Source organism: Tiliqua scincoides, chromosome 1 (assembly GCF_035046505.1).
Source record: "Tiliqua scincoides isolate rTilSci1 chromosome 1, rTilSci1.hap2, whole genome shotgun sequence".
Classification (NCBI taxonomy): Eukaryota; Metazoa; Chordata; class Lepidosauria; order Squamata; family Scincidae; genus Tiliqua; species Tiliqua scincoides.
The window spans coordinates 71,225,632-71,239,854 of record NC_089821.1 but is presented as its reverse complement, the minus strand read 5'-3'; the positions used below and the strand labels follow the sequence as shown (position 1 = coordinate 71,239,854).

Sequence of the window (14,223 nt, the reverse complement as noted above, 5' to 3'; positions counted from 1 at the left end):
CAGGAGGCGGTATGCGGGCCAGCCAATGAGAAAGCCGCAGCTGGGGTGAGGAGGCGGGGCGAAAGGAGGAGGGTCTTCTCTGGGGGAGGCGACGAGCGCCGGCAGTGACGTGAACGGAAGGGCCTTGTCCGCCGTCACCGCCTCCTCGTGCGGCCTCGGGACCAGGCAGCGCTTCTGTTCTCTAGCCCTGGCACGGTGACTGGCCTTCCTGTCAGGCAGGGCCGGGGCGACGAGGCTCTTCCTCCCTTTCCGCGCCAGGTAATAGAAGCTGCATTCATTTGTTTACTTCAGTGTGTAGGTATGTACGTGCACAGACACAGACACACACAGATACACATATGCACACAGACTGATATACACAGGCATACACACATAGACAGACACACATAGATACACATATACACACGTATACATACAGACACACACACACACAGAGGTGTTCAGACAGACACACATATAGACACAGACACACACAGAGACGCACACACATAGACAGACACACATATTGACACAGAGACAACACAGACACACATATAGACTGATATACACAGATACACACACATAGACCCATACAGACACACGCACGTATATTGCCTTTCTCTGTTTAGACAAACACGAATATTTATACATGCAGACACACACACCACTTCTCTCTGTTTAGACAGATACACACGCAGATATGTACACACACAAATATATGTATGTACACAGACACACGTATATATCGACTTTCTCTGTTGCTTAAACAGCATTCAAGGCAGTAATCTAGACTACCATTTTTCTCAGTGGGGTTTTGACCCATATATTCTGTGAATTGTTGAATTGTCAGCCATCAGGCGTTGCTTTCATAGTGTTGCCTTTAAATCGGCTGTCCTCAGACATTTGTGGAGACATTTGTCTGGATGCCCCCCCCAAAAAAAATTTCTCTTAGCGCAAGCTGCGTATCTTGGTATAGACAAAGATCCTTGCTTCTCCAGTCTAGGCAAATTATGTTGTAATAAATAATAGGGCTTAGCCTATCCTCATTCTTCTGCTGGTTATCGGAAAAGGCCAGGAGCTGTGGCAGCCACTGAACCTTCATCTCTTGTGGGAAGTTCTCTTTGTCATGGGTATGGTGACAAGGATTGTCCAAGTCAGGCATTGATCAGTGCCCTTTAGTGAGCCACTGGGCTGTGTCAACTCCTGAACTTTCAGTACTCGTGCCAGGGGTGGCTGAATGGACTACTGAGTGGCTGTACAGTCTTCAACAGCTAAATTATTTTTAAACCTGTATGTGTGAGTGGAAGCTGCAATTGAAAAGTTCTGGAGAAAAATATATTTGGGTGGAATATCCATTGCTGAAAATTCAGGGCCATTTGTATGTCTGAGTACCTGGTTTTTTTAAGGCATGCTGAAAAAATAATTGCAAGTCAACAGTGTTGCTGTGTACAGGATTCAAAAATTTCCTCTGTCAAGGAAGAGAAGGACAGGAGGACTGATCATTTAATGCTCAGTATTCCTGGTAACTGGTATCCTCCCCCGCCCAGGGTGTGTGTGGGAAAAGGGAAACAAACAAATTGATGGTAACTTCCTAGAGCCACTCCTATCTGTTGAGGACCCATTGTGATACCAAATAAGTCTCTAAGCACTACTAGTGTTGCCACCTTTTCCTGATTTTCCTGTGATTCATAAGGAGTAGCCTTCAGCCGCCTTAGGGTATGCTGCCTGACCCTGCAGGTGCTAACCTAAGAAAAAGAAGATTAATAGAGAAGCTGCTGTGGCAGTAGGGTTTGCCACCTCTTGCAGAATCTCTTCACAGTTAGGAATGATTGAAGGAACTTGCCTTTCTTCCTTCTCTTCTCAAACTTATCCTCTAGCAAGCAGAAAGTCAGCATGTTTTGTCATTTTTGTGTTCAGAAAAGCTGCCCATCTAATTGGCACAGAAGCCCTACCTGAGAACAAAAGTGTTCCTAGGTACTTCACTGTGACTTGGAGGTGGAAGAATATGGGAGAGGTTATTAGTGCACCAGCTCTGGAATTCTGTGTTAAATCTAGAGGCATAATAGCTAGAAGCACTGCCACACTCTGGGGATTCTTGCTTGCTCAAGACTTGCTGATGTCCTCTCTTTCTTTTAGATTATGGAGCCTGCTGAGACCTGGTCTGTGTTTGAGGCTGTTCAGAATGCAACTTTAATGAATGGACTTTGCCTTGTCACTGAGTCATCGGCGAATGTCTCCTGTATGGCAGCTCCAGGTGCACCTTCATCAGTTGTCATTGTGGAGTTGTGCCAGCATCAGAGTAAAGTTCTGCTAGGGTGATACCCTGCCTGTCATTAGCAAGTGCCTGTACCTGGTTCTCTGAAAGTCAAGAGGGTCTCTTGCCGTAGTGTCAGGATCAGGACTTTCTTATATAGAAAGTTGGCTGAGTCACCTGGAACTAGAGGCATGCACATGTTTTTTGCAGTTAAATTCTGTTCTTTCTGTTGCAATGAAGAATGGATTGTAATGGATACACCAGTTATTTCTTTTGCAAATCCTCTCCTAATATTGGTGAGATCTGACATGCCTACTTCACAGATTTGCATGAGATGGAATATCAATGTATTATCTCTGTAGCATAAATCTACAGGTTCTTGAGCATGGTTGGTCTTACCAAAGTCTGAAGGGTTACAGCATCTTCTTATGACATCATCCTGAGCAATGTTAGCACATTAGCATCTTGTCTTTGACAAGTAGTTAAAATCAGTCTTCTGGTTCCTCTCTGCTACCAAGGGAGTTTATATCTTCCCAACTTTCTTCAAGTTTAAGTTTTTATTTTAAGCAGTTTTTTGGAGCAGCCATTGTACTTGCCAGAAGCTGTATCTGAATTCTTGTGTTTCATGTTAACTTTTAAATATTCCATGATAGTCCTTTGGTTTAAAGACTATTGCATTTTCTTTGTCTCTGAATGTGAATCATGCCTTTCATTAGATAAGGCTTTACATTCCTTCTGTTACATCTTCCCATTTGTGCCTATCACGTTTTCACTGGTTCAGTTTTGTTCCCTGCAGTGGCTAAGGGACCAGATCAACTTCGTAGGGTCTCGGAGGTGTTGGACCGGATGTATTGTTCTGCCTGCTCAAGGGCCTTTGACAGTCGAGAGGAGCAGGTGGGTATCTGTTAATGATGTTGACCATAAAGGAAATCTTCTGGGGGAATAGGACAGTGCAGGAATATCTCATAGTTGCTTGTGCTTGGATTAAACCAGGGACTTTAAGTTCTAAGAATCACCACAAAGATGGGGCATTGTATGATGGGAATCATGGTTTCTGTATTCAAATAGTTCTACCCTCTGAGAGATGCAGATAGTATCCTGTGTTGACTGGAATACTTTTTTGTGTCCTTATTCAAGCATCAGTCTTTTTTATATTTTGTAAGGCTCTCTTTTGTAACCTTAGATCAGGGGTGTCCAAACATTTTGTCAGAAGGGCCACACCATCTCTCTGACACTGTGTTGGGGCGCCGGAGGAAAAAAAAGAATTTACATTTAAAATTTAAATTTACATAAATGAATTTATTAGAACTTATATGAATGAATGAATGAAGGTCTTGCAGTAGCTCAAGGCCTATAAAAGGTCTTGCACAAAGCAAAACTAGCCTATCCTTCACTGCCACTGCTGCATCACAGAAATGAAACAGCAAGTAGTGGAGGGAGCCCTCACCCCAAAGCTCAGGTGAGAAGTCGAACAATCATCCTCACACTGAGAGCAGTTGTGTCAGGCCAGCATGGGCTCCAGCAAGTCTCCTGAGGGCCAGAGGCTCATTGGAGCCTGGGGACTCCCCGTGGGCTGGATTGAGAGTCCCTGAGGGCCACAAGTGGCCCCTGGGCTGGGGTTTGGGCACTCCTGCCTTAGATGATGGTAGGTTTACAGTATGCATACTGTATTGTACTGGCTGCTATTGCCTTCCACATGGGCTCTCACACTATCCTTTCTCTTGCAAAGACTGAACATTATCGACTAGACTGGCATCGGTTCAACCTTAAGCAGCGATTACTTGGCTGCCAGTTTCTCACAGCTGAAGAATTTGAAATGAAAAATCAAGCAGGTGAGAAATGTGTGGTTAGGACTAGCTGTTGCTTAGCGACTCTGCCAGCTCACTAGAAGCACAGAGGTGTACCTGCCCTAGCTCAGATAAAGATTTTGTGCATCATATTTCAGAGTTCTTCGCATGAGAGTGGCTATCCAGTTTCTGCTGGTTTCCTTTTGTACTTCAGTGTTAAATATAACTTGGGGCACACGTCAAGGTGCATTAGGACAGCAGTGCTTGACCCTTCTGTTCCTTCTATCAAACTGTTGACCAGACTTGAATCCAAAGAAGTTCTTCTGTATCCACATGCTTGCTTCCATCCTGCTAAGGTCCTGATCAGTCTTTCATAAGCAATCTTTTTAGCTCTACCAGTTTTGGCAGTCTTCCCTATGCAAGAACTGTCTCTTTTCGTTGTGACCTGGGGGTAGGAAGGAAGGAATTGGGAGACTCACCTGAATCTCTGTTCAAGATGCATTGTCCTTTAGCTTTGTTGTCTTCTGTCAATTACTTTGATCCCCAGGTGATGTCTCTAGCATCTCTGGTTCGGATTCCAGTGACACTGACTCAGACAGTGAATCTGATCTACCATCTTGCCAAGCCAGTGAAGACAAAGGAAATGATCAAAAGAGCTCCTTGCTGTCTGCACGCTCTCAGCGGGTCCTGTTCAGAAATTCCCAAGGCCAGCTCCTCTCAGTCTATCGCTGTGTGCTGAACTCTACAAAGGCATGTCATGGGACACCAACACAAGAAGCCCATTTGGCCTGCTCCTTTTCATAGCTTTCCACTTCTTGCTATAGTCACCAACTGTCCCATTACCAAATAAAGTTGATGAGATGCCTCACCATTCAGAGCGCGATACCATAGTCTTTCGAGACTGAAGGTTGCCAACACATAATGAAACCAGTAAAGAGCAACATTGTAGCCAGATTTCAAAGGAACTACTCCATATCTACTGAAATATGACTTAGGGTGCCATCCTAACCAACTTTCCTGCAATGATATAGCTGTGCCTATGTGACGTATACTGCATCCTTCAGTGAGGAGGCAATCAAGGAGGTCTTCTCAAGGTAAGGACATGTTTGTTACCTTACTTTGGGTAAACGTTGCGGCTACGTCAGTGCTGGAAAGTTGGTTAGGATTGCACCCTTAGCCACTGATGCATCTATTCCACCCACTTTCTAGCTTTAACTGTCAAACCTTCCACACTCAGCACAATTCTGTGCATATCCATGCAGAAACAAATCACGTTATGTTCAGTAGGGCTTACTGGAAAGAATGGATTGCGGTCATAGAGTGGTGTCAATCTCAGTCAGTCAGGCTGTTCCTAAACTGGGTTCTTTCTTATGAATATGTGGGATTATCCATAGAGTATTTTAGAATTGCCCAGGTCAATCCATAGAGTATTTTAGAATTGCTCAGGTCAATCCATAGAGTATTTTAGAATTGCTCAGGTCAACTATTGCTCAGGCTATAGCTTTTTCCTGCTCCTCTGTCTGCATCACCACACCAAGTCATCTTGCCTTCTAGCCATGGGTCTTCCTGAATTTACTTTTTTCTAGAAGAAACGCTGGGTTTCTGTAAGATAATTGGAGGCAATTGTCCTGCTTGCCAGACTTGCATAGGAGGGAATAGCTCTTTTGGGATACTTGCCCTTGAATGTCTGCACTCCTGTCTGGCCCCTATTTGGGCCTGCAGAATTACCCAAAATATGAGCTTCTGCTGCAAGGTAATGCTAGGAAACTATTTTCTATAGGACCAGATAACTCCGTCTCTCCCTTTGTCCCTGTTGTGCATTCAGACTGTTGCATGTACTCAGTCCATGGTCCCTCACTGATACAAGGGGGCTTGTGTATCTCCAGGGCAATACGAAGGAACCTCAAGAGCTGGTGGCATCCCTTCAGAGGTATAGCCCAGGGACCTCCTGGGTTATCCTGATGGCTGGTGGGGGACACTTTGCAGGAGCTGTCTTTAAGGGGTAAGAACCCAGAGGGACAGATGCCTTTTGTGGGCTACAGACGCAACCTTGGTCTTGGGCCTGTCAGACAAAAAGAAGCTATGATTCCACTTGTCGTTTCAGACCAAAGATGTTCTTCTAGTAGTCTCCTCTAATGCATTTTCTGGCAGTTCACAAAAGCTAAGAAGTTTGGGGGTGGAGAAGAAGGTTCCATTCTATCTCTAAGCTGCCAGGACTCACTTACCTAATAAATCTGTAACTTAAGTCTGCTTTCTCCATATGCTATTCATATGAATATGCTATTCATATGCTATTCATATTCATTCCTCCATATGCTAAGTGGTGAATACACTTCTGTTAACATTATGATTGTGGATACCAGCCTGTGTTGTATGCTTAGATTCAGTTTCTTTCCAGGAATGAGGTACTAGAGCATAAGACTTTCCACCGGTACACAGTGCGAGCCCGTCGAGGTACAAGCCAAGGAACGCGGGATGCTCACGGATCTATGCCAAAATCTGCTGGGGCCTCACTAAGGCGCTACAATGAGGCTGCCCTGCTCAGGGTGAGTGTGAATGTTAGAGTGGCCGAGGTTCAACTGTTTTGCCAGATCCCAGTCTAAGCTTTGCTTAAAGAACCTATGCCCACTTTAAGCTAATTAGTTCCCCCAACGTAACCACGGCTAGATCTAGCAGACTGCGAGAACTGCTTGTGCTCCAGCACCAGCAGGAAGGAGACTAGTAGCTTGCCTGTAAGTCTGCAGGGTCTCTTCTCCCAGCACTCAGCAGTCTGTTTGAGTAGGCCGTTAGTCAGTGAGCCATATAATCAGTCCAAAAGTCCAGCACATCATTACAGTCCATTGGTTCATTAGAGTCGTGGGTCAGTCTGTGAGTTAATAGCCAGTAAGTCAGTTAGCCAGAAGTTCAGTCCAAAAGACAGAGCCGTAAGTCTGTGAGTTAGCAGTCCAGTAGGTCAGTTCGCCACAAAGTCAGTCTGTCCAGCCACTGACTCCTCTCTCCTCCCCACTACAACCCACCAAGTCTCTGCATCAGGTGCTCTTTGGCTGCAGCTGTGCAGCACACCCTCTGCTGAAAGCTCAGGTCTTAACCCCATGTTTTCCAGATTAACCAGATCAAGGGCCACTGCAGACACCATGTCCTAACTCCTCGCCATATCTTCCGCAATTTCAATACATCAACCCGCACAGGATAGCTGGGGGGGTGGGGGGCAGAGACTTGGCTGTTTAACAGTCCCAGGGCCATATTTGGCTCTGCTATTCTGAGGAAGATTGCCCAGTCTGTCACCATCCTTGAAAAGGAGAAGTATGGTTATCTTTTATTTGGCAGATATAGATAGGTGCTTGCCAGTAACATGTAGTAGAATAGAGTGATGGAACATGGACCACCACAACTTTAGCAGTGTAGACTCTTCTGCAAATTTCACTGCTCCCGGTATGGGATTCATTCAGAGCATGGAAACTACATTTTCATGCGAGTAGGAATTTGCACGTGAACTGATCATGAACTATTCCAAGAAATGCCTTCCCCCTCCACTATCTCTCAGATGTGGCATTTGGGCTACAATTCAGTTTTTATTATCATGCCCCTCTGCTACACTGGCATACACCAAGATAGAAACTTTGTACACCAAGGGGGTATCCATTGTATCTGTCTCTTCCTACAGGATATTCAGGAGTTGTTGGTCAGCTGGTCAGGACACTTAAAAGAAGCTGAGTGCATCTTCCTTCGTGCCCCTCGTGCCAACCGGAGCCACTTCTTTGGCAGCAAAAATGGTCCTCTACAGCACGATGATTACCGTATCCGAGGCATTCCTTTTGGCACCCGGAGAGCTACCTTCCGTGAAGTGCAGCGGGTGCATGGGGCTCTGAGCTGTCTGCAGGTGTATGGTGACTATACCTTTAACAGCATTGGTAGACATGCACTTCTCTTTCACAGCCATGTAGCTGTAATTAACTTGCTTCTAAATGGGCTTCCAGCAGTCACAGATGCTCGTTTACCCATAATACCTTAGTTTCTATGGCAGGGAGGTATGATTTGTTAGACAATCTCTTCAGGAGTGGTATCAGATGTCAGCCACTGGCTGAGAGTCCATGCTATATCAGAGGGCCCATTTGGCTTAAATAGCCCTGAACCCTCAATACTGGTGGTACTGGTAATGCTCAGTAAATCATTAGGGGATAGGCATGGGGGCACTGGACACCCCATGAAGAATCTGTAGGGGGTCCAGTGCTGGATTTTGCCCCCAGGATCCTAGCAATCTGGACGTGACACTGAAGAAACCCTTATCCTTTCTGTGTCTTCAGAACAAAGGGTTGAACTACTGTATTGTGGATTGGCTGGCTGTGTCACTGGGACTGGAGTGCTGCTTGTAATTAGGGTGTGGCACCTAGAGTATTCTTCAGGGAAATCACCATTTTGTTTCTCGGACAGGGAAGGACACAGCAGTGGATGACCTGATTGCCTCTCCTCGGAAGAACTGGAGGAAAGTAGTTCAACTGGATGAAGCATCTCCACAGCCTCAAGACACTAGTGAGTTAGAGAGCATTCTCCTGTAGCAAAAGGAATCAATTTCCTGCCCTTCTGGATGTTCTTGATCCAGTACAGTTGTCTTCTGCAACCTTCCCTTCTGACTTCCAGGCTTTAGGGTGGTCACTGTAGGCTGCTGAGAGCAGCAAAGCATAGGGTACTTCACAAAACTACTGGACAAATTATAGTAGAGGTTGCCATAGTTGTGTGTGTGATGTAGCAGACTACAGTTCAGGTGTGAAAAACCTTGGCTGATTTGGGCCCTATGGGAAGGAGAAGTATGGTGGAGCCTAAACCCTCCCTGTGCATCTCATCTCCTTCCCACCCACCCCCCTTATTTATTTGGAAGTGAAAATGAAAGGCTAAACTATATCTTGTTTAATTATAGCTGCTCTGTCACAGTCAGAGGATGAAAAAAGAGACGAGGAGGAACAACTGGAGTTGGTGGAGATGACACTGAATACATTGGAACTGCGTGAGTTTGAGGTGGCACCAAAGTGGAAGCGCAAGAAGAGAAAGAAGAAACCAAAAGCAGTGGCAGGTAGGTGGCCAAGGTAATTCCGGGCCACAAATATTGGGGGAATTCCCCCTCCCAATTATTGCTGCTGCCCAGCTACTTGCCTGCTTTCTGGGTCATGGACCAGTCTCATTATTACTCCCCAGAAGTAAACATACTGGACTTGCTCTCTTAAAACCTAATTCCAATTTATCTAGAATCTGCCAGGTTTGCTAGATATCATTCCCTGATTCCTCCTCTTTATGGGCAGCCTTAGCTCTTGAGGCTGAGGAGAAACCACTAAGGACTTGGAGTCTGTGATAGCCAGCTTTGGAAATGTTAATGCTGCTGTAGAGAAAATGGGATCCACTTGAATCACCTTGGCCACACTTTCAAGGCTACAGCTCCTTCTTCCTTCCTGGATTGCATCCAGCCTTGGAGGGTGAGGAGAGCTGTTACAGCCTTGAAGCAGAGTGAGCCAGCAGATAGACAACTTCATATGTGGCATATGCAATCCTGTGGTGGTTGTAACTGAGCAAAGCAGAAGATCAGTCTTCCCCTCCTCCACTACTGGCAGCTTCCTGAAGATTTTGCTGTTGCTAATTGCATGACAGGGTTCCTCCCCTCCCCATTTTGCATCTCATCAACTGTGATGTCAGTTGTATTCTATACAGAAAGGAGGGTGCCTAGCAAATTGGGCCTGCCATTCTTTCTCTATAACCTTGCCCATCTCTAAGTTGTATTGTGAAGGTATGAGGTATAATTTTTAGGGGAAATGAACATTTCTAGCATGATCTCTTCCTTTTTTGAAAGAATCTTGTACTGAGACTTCAGGAGGTGCTGAAGAACCAGAGGCCTCATTGTTCAGAAGACAGTTATCAGCTGGAACTCAGAAATTGGTGGAGGCTCAAGGTAAGTTAGTGGGGTTGTGGAAGCTTATGCCATTTTACATGTTATACTTGTAGTGACTTAACATGTTGATCATATTTCATACTGGCAGTCAGGGCCCTAATTATGTTTCCCCCTTCCATGTAGCATAGGTGTTCATGGTTCAAGAAGGGTTAATGAATCTGTATTCTTCCAGCAGCTCCCATCACATCAGTGCAGGATACCTTATTTACAGCTTCCAAGACAGGAGACTTGAGAACACTGCAGTACCTTTTGGCTGATGGTGCAGCAGAAGAGGGAGAAGAGTGCAGTGGCACCACCCCTCAGCAGTTGCTCAACACACCGCTGGATGAGAGTGGCTGGACCCTTCTACATGTAGCTGCAGCAGCAGGAAGGAGTGCAGTTGTGCGGCTGCTGCTGGAGGCTGGTGCTGACCCTGCCCTCAGGTAATGCTCATCATGACAGGACTGTGGCAAGACCTGGGACTTTCTGCCCCAGAGCCCTGAATCTTGAGTCCTGCTTTCTCTCTGCATGTCAGAACTGATGACCTCATACTGTATGAGTAGCAAATAGTTCTCTTATGGTGGTACTACTTTACTGTCCCCTAACTCAGGCAGTCTCGACCCAGGAACATCAGAAATATTAGGAATTCATTGGACTCTGACACTCCAGTATTGATTTGTTCCACATGCCCAGCAGAACAGAAAGCCCTCTTAATTAGTGAGCCTCAAGCCCTCCACTCCCTCAGGTAAATTAGAATTTGTCCATTGCCTGGAGTGGCCTTGGCTCCTTTTTGCCTTTCCTTCCGTGTGGGGCTCTGGAAGTAAGTGAAATGATGCAGGGCTGATTGAGGTCACATGTACACTATTGCATTTCCTAGCAATGAGATATTTGCCACAACAATGAAGGACATCTGGATGCACAAAACAGCCCTTTGTATTTTTTACCCCAGGGACAGACAAGAACGTCCTCCATACTGTGTGTCTGCTGACAGACAAACCCGTAGCGAATTCCGTAGATTCATGGGTGAACAACCTGAGAAATACAACTACATCCAAGCCCAGGTGAGTGGAAACAAGGTCCAGGATGCATGTGAGAGAAATTGGCAGGTGCATGAGATGGAAGTCCATAATTTTAATGGGGAGGACAGTTGCTAGTCATGCCCTCCAGAGGCATAAGTCTATAGAAGGCATCCTTTCTGCTGACCTTGGATGAATTTTTAACAGCTTGTGCCTTGGAAAGGGGGCTTTTTAGGTGGATTGAATACAGGTTTCCATGCTTGCTTCCTGTATAGCTTCTCTACACCTGCTGCTTCCTTGTTCATTTGCATATGTCTTGCATTCCATGCAAGAGACATCTGTATTCTTTGTTTACAGACTCTTGGAAGATACTGCTATATCAGTGGTTGATGGTGCATATAGAGGTCTCTTTTGCCTATTTCCTTAAATCACCATCCAGCCTTATCCTTGCTGTAGAATGAGAATATGCCTTTAGGGTGGAGGGGAGACAACATAATTGGGTTTGGATAATGTCTAAGATGAGGTGGGAGTTATACATGGGTAAGATTGTGTTTCTTCCACAGTCTCTGTAGTTGGCATCTGCTGGGATCTGTCTGTTTTTTTGTTTGTTCTTGCTCGGTTCACATCTACAGTTGTAACCCTCAGATACCTGGGCCTCTGACGGCTGAAATGGAAGCCAGACAGGCAGAGCACCGCCGTGCACAAAAGGCCCAGCGGAAGCAGCGTGAGAAAGAGGGACGAGAGGCACGGCAGTTGCAAGAGCAAGAAGAGAATGAAAAAAGACGCTTTGCCCTGCTGAGTGACCGAGAGAAGGTAAGGGTGTAACAGTTACATGTGACTCTTTTCCTTGATAGTGTGTCTCAACAAATGGCTTCAAGGAGTCTTTTTCCTTTTAGTAGATGTGGATGCAATGGGTTTTAATACAACTTTTGTTCAAGCTGTTATAATACAAATGTGGTTTCTGCTATTGTGACTAACAGGCATGAATTTTAGCCAAAGAGGAACTGTAGTTTTGTGGACAAATACTGTACTTTAAAGTTTTCCTGCAGTGTTATGTTAGCTCAGCCCAGCCAATCTCTGCTCAATGTGGCAATTGTTCTCGCCTGCCCTTACCAAATGAATGGGGTGATAAAACCTGTAGTATACTGGCTCCCTGAGTTACAGGTGGCTGTGTTGATGCTTTTGCACAGACACAGTACATCCTTTGGCAGTGATTTCACACTGGCACAGTAATGCTGGGCTGGCAAGAGCCAGATGTTTTGAGCTGTGTATGTTCCAACTTGCATACGGACCCTGGAATCTAACTGGGATGTAGGTAGGGAACTTGGGACCCAATCCTGAACTCAGCCAGCGCCGGCACTGAAACCTAGCACTGGCACTTGGTGCCATAAAGCATGTTTTTGGCACCTGGAGAGTAAGGAACACTAGGGCTGGGCCCAGCACCAGCAGGAAGAGGACATGCCATCACGGAGGGTAAGTGCAACTGCCAGGTGGCAGTGTGGCCTCTGGGGGGTGAGGGAAGGGTAGAATGATGGCAGGGGGGAGGCAGGGGGGAGGTGGGACCCACAGAGCCCTGCTCTGCCAGATCCTGAACTCCATGTCAGGCTGGAAGGCCCGACATGGAGTCTCTCAAGTGTGCGCCAGCAAAATAGCTGGTAAAGACTTGAGAAGTCTCGTTGCAGGAGTTGGGGCTTTCCCAGGGATGAAAGGAGACCTCCGGTTGCTTCCTGGTGCCCACTGGATACAGCAGTAGCCGTTTTGGCACTGCTGCTCCAGCAGGTACCGGGATGCTCAGGATATAAACAGATTATACCACTGTTTCTAAACCACATAATTGACCATCCACCTTTCGAGTGTTAGGTCCACATTTTTCTGCCTTTTGGGTTAGTCCATCTTTTTCTGACTTTTGAGTTGCACTTAATTTATATGGATTTTTTTATCTCATTTGTAACAAAAAAACTTTTATGTTATTTTAAAATAACATAAAAAGTTATTTTAACTTTTATGCTTAAAGATAAAGTAAAACACAGGCATTGAGAAACAGCCTTACTTTTAAGTGATCAATTCTTGAAGACCTTTCTAATGTGTCCTGTCTAGATATTCCTTGAATCCATGGAAGTAATAGTCTTCCCTTTAGACCTGCAGTTACCAAACTGTGTGCCAGGGCACTGCAGCAAACTCAAAGGAGCGCTGTGGCATATTTAAAGGGAAATGTAGTGAGGGGCAAAAAAATTACAATTGGCCTGGTGGGTGCCATGAAAAGTGTTTGGGAATCACTACCTTAGACACAGGGCACCACTTGTAAGAAGGGGCTGCCCTAGCTTCAGATTGTTCAGTTCAACCCTGAGGAGTCACCTGGTCTGTCCTCCTTCCTGAAACAATACCATGTAATATGATGCATTCCTGATGGCTGGAGTTCAGAAAAAGTTGCTTTGCGCCAGTTTGTCTAATAGAGACACTTGAACTAATCTGGTAATGTACCCAAGCAAGTGTCATGCAAAGCTAGAAATTAGTTCTAATCACCCTAGCCCCCTAATGGGGTCAAACTGGCACAGAGAAGAAGGGTGCGAGATCAAATATTGAATTCACATTCATCTAACTCTGTACTACTTATATTCCTCAACCTTAAGTGGGCAATGGTGTTTCGTTCCCCTTGCCCCAGTAATTTTTGGTAAATTGCTGTATTATATTTTAATGGTGCTGTGGCTACTTTGTACCCCAATTGCACAGAACAGTAAACTAAAACTGCCCAGTACCTGCTGTGGAAATTTATATTTGAATATACTCTTATTGACCCTATTGTTTTGCTGCTCTTTTCTTCTTGTACTGCCAAAGGAAATATTTAATATAGATTTTTTTCTTTGCAGCTGGTTTCATGCTCAGTGTAATGCACACAGGTGGCAGTTGTTTGACTGGGGTGGGGGGTACATTCATTACAGATCAGTACAGTCCACTCTTAAGGAAGAATAAATCTTAACCCTTGCTTATTACTTAAAGTGTGTGTTCTGTTTTCTGATTCTAATAAACAACACTATTTTTGTAAACATGAATGCCATGTTGAAAATGTATTCTGAAATAGCTGGCCTGTTGCTGCTGTGCTTTTGGTATAAATAAGGCATCCCAAAGGATGGGGCTCTCTGGTGAAATCTGATTTAGTTTTGATACTGCTTAAAAGTCAAACCAGATTCCTAGAATAAAAGAAAAATGGCTAATGCTGTCTGGGTGGCTTGGTTTGTGATATCTAGGCAGAATCCTTTCACAGCTTGACCCAGA

General features: G+C 45.3%; 1 protein-coding gene across 3 annotated transcripts in view; it reads left to right on the top strand.

The window, feature by feature from the left end:
- The first annotated feature begins 142 nt into the window (after positions 1–142).
- Positions 143–14,223, top strand: part of ANKZF1 (ankyrin repeat and zinc finger peptidyl tRNA hydrolase 1) — a 15,623-nt gene continuing 1,542 nt past the window's right edge. Inside the window, exons 1-14 of one of the 3 annotated variants that reach the window (XM_066611602.1) lie at positions 143–258; positions 2,116–2,233; positions 3,030–3,127; positions 3,963–4,065; positions 4,568–4,770; positions 5,907–6,022; positions 6,419–6,566; positions 7,685–7,907; positions 8,452–8,550; positions 8,936–9,088; positions 9,857–9,955; positions 10,128–10,377; positions 10,884–10,995; positions 11,596–11,763. In XM_066611602.1, coding sequence (XP_066467699.1) covers positions 2,119–2,233; positions 3,030–3,127; positions 3,963–4,065; positions 4,568–4,770; positions 5,907–6,022; positions 6,419–6,566; positions 7,685–7,907; positions 8,452–8,550; positions 8,936–9,088; positions 9,857–9,955; positions 10,128–10,377; positions 10,884–10,995; positions 11,596–11,763 — 1,887 coding nt within the window. In that variant the 5' untranslated portion in view covers positions 143–258; positions 2,116–2,118. Of the gene's footprint in view, positions 299–2,115; positions 2,234–3,029; positions 3,128–3,962; positions 4,066–4,567; positions 4,771–5,906; positions 6,023–6,418; positions 6,567–7,684; positions 7,908–8,451; positions 8,551–8,935; positions 9,089–9,856; positions 9,956–10,127; positions 10,378–10,883; positions 10,996–11,595; positions 11,764–14,223 lie in introns of all 3 variants that reach the window. The other 2 variants (XM_066611603.1, XM_066611601.1) reach the window with 2 other exon arrangements.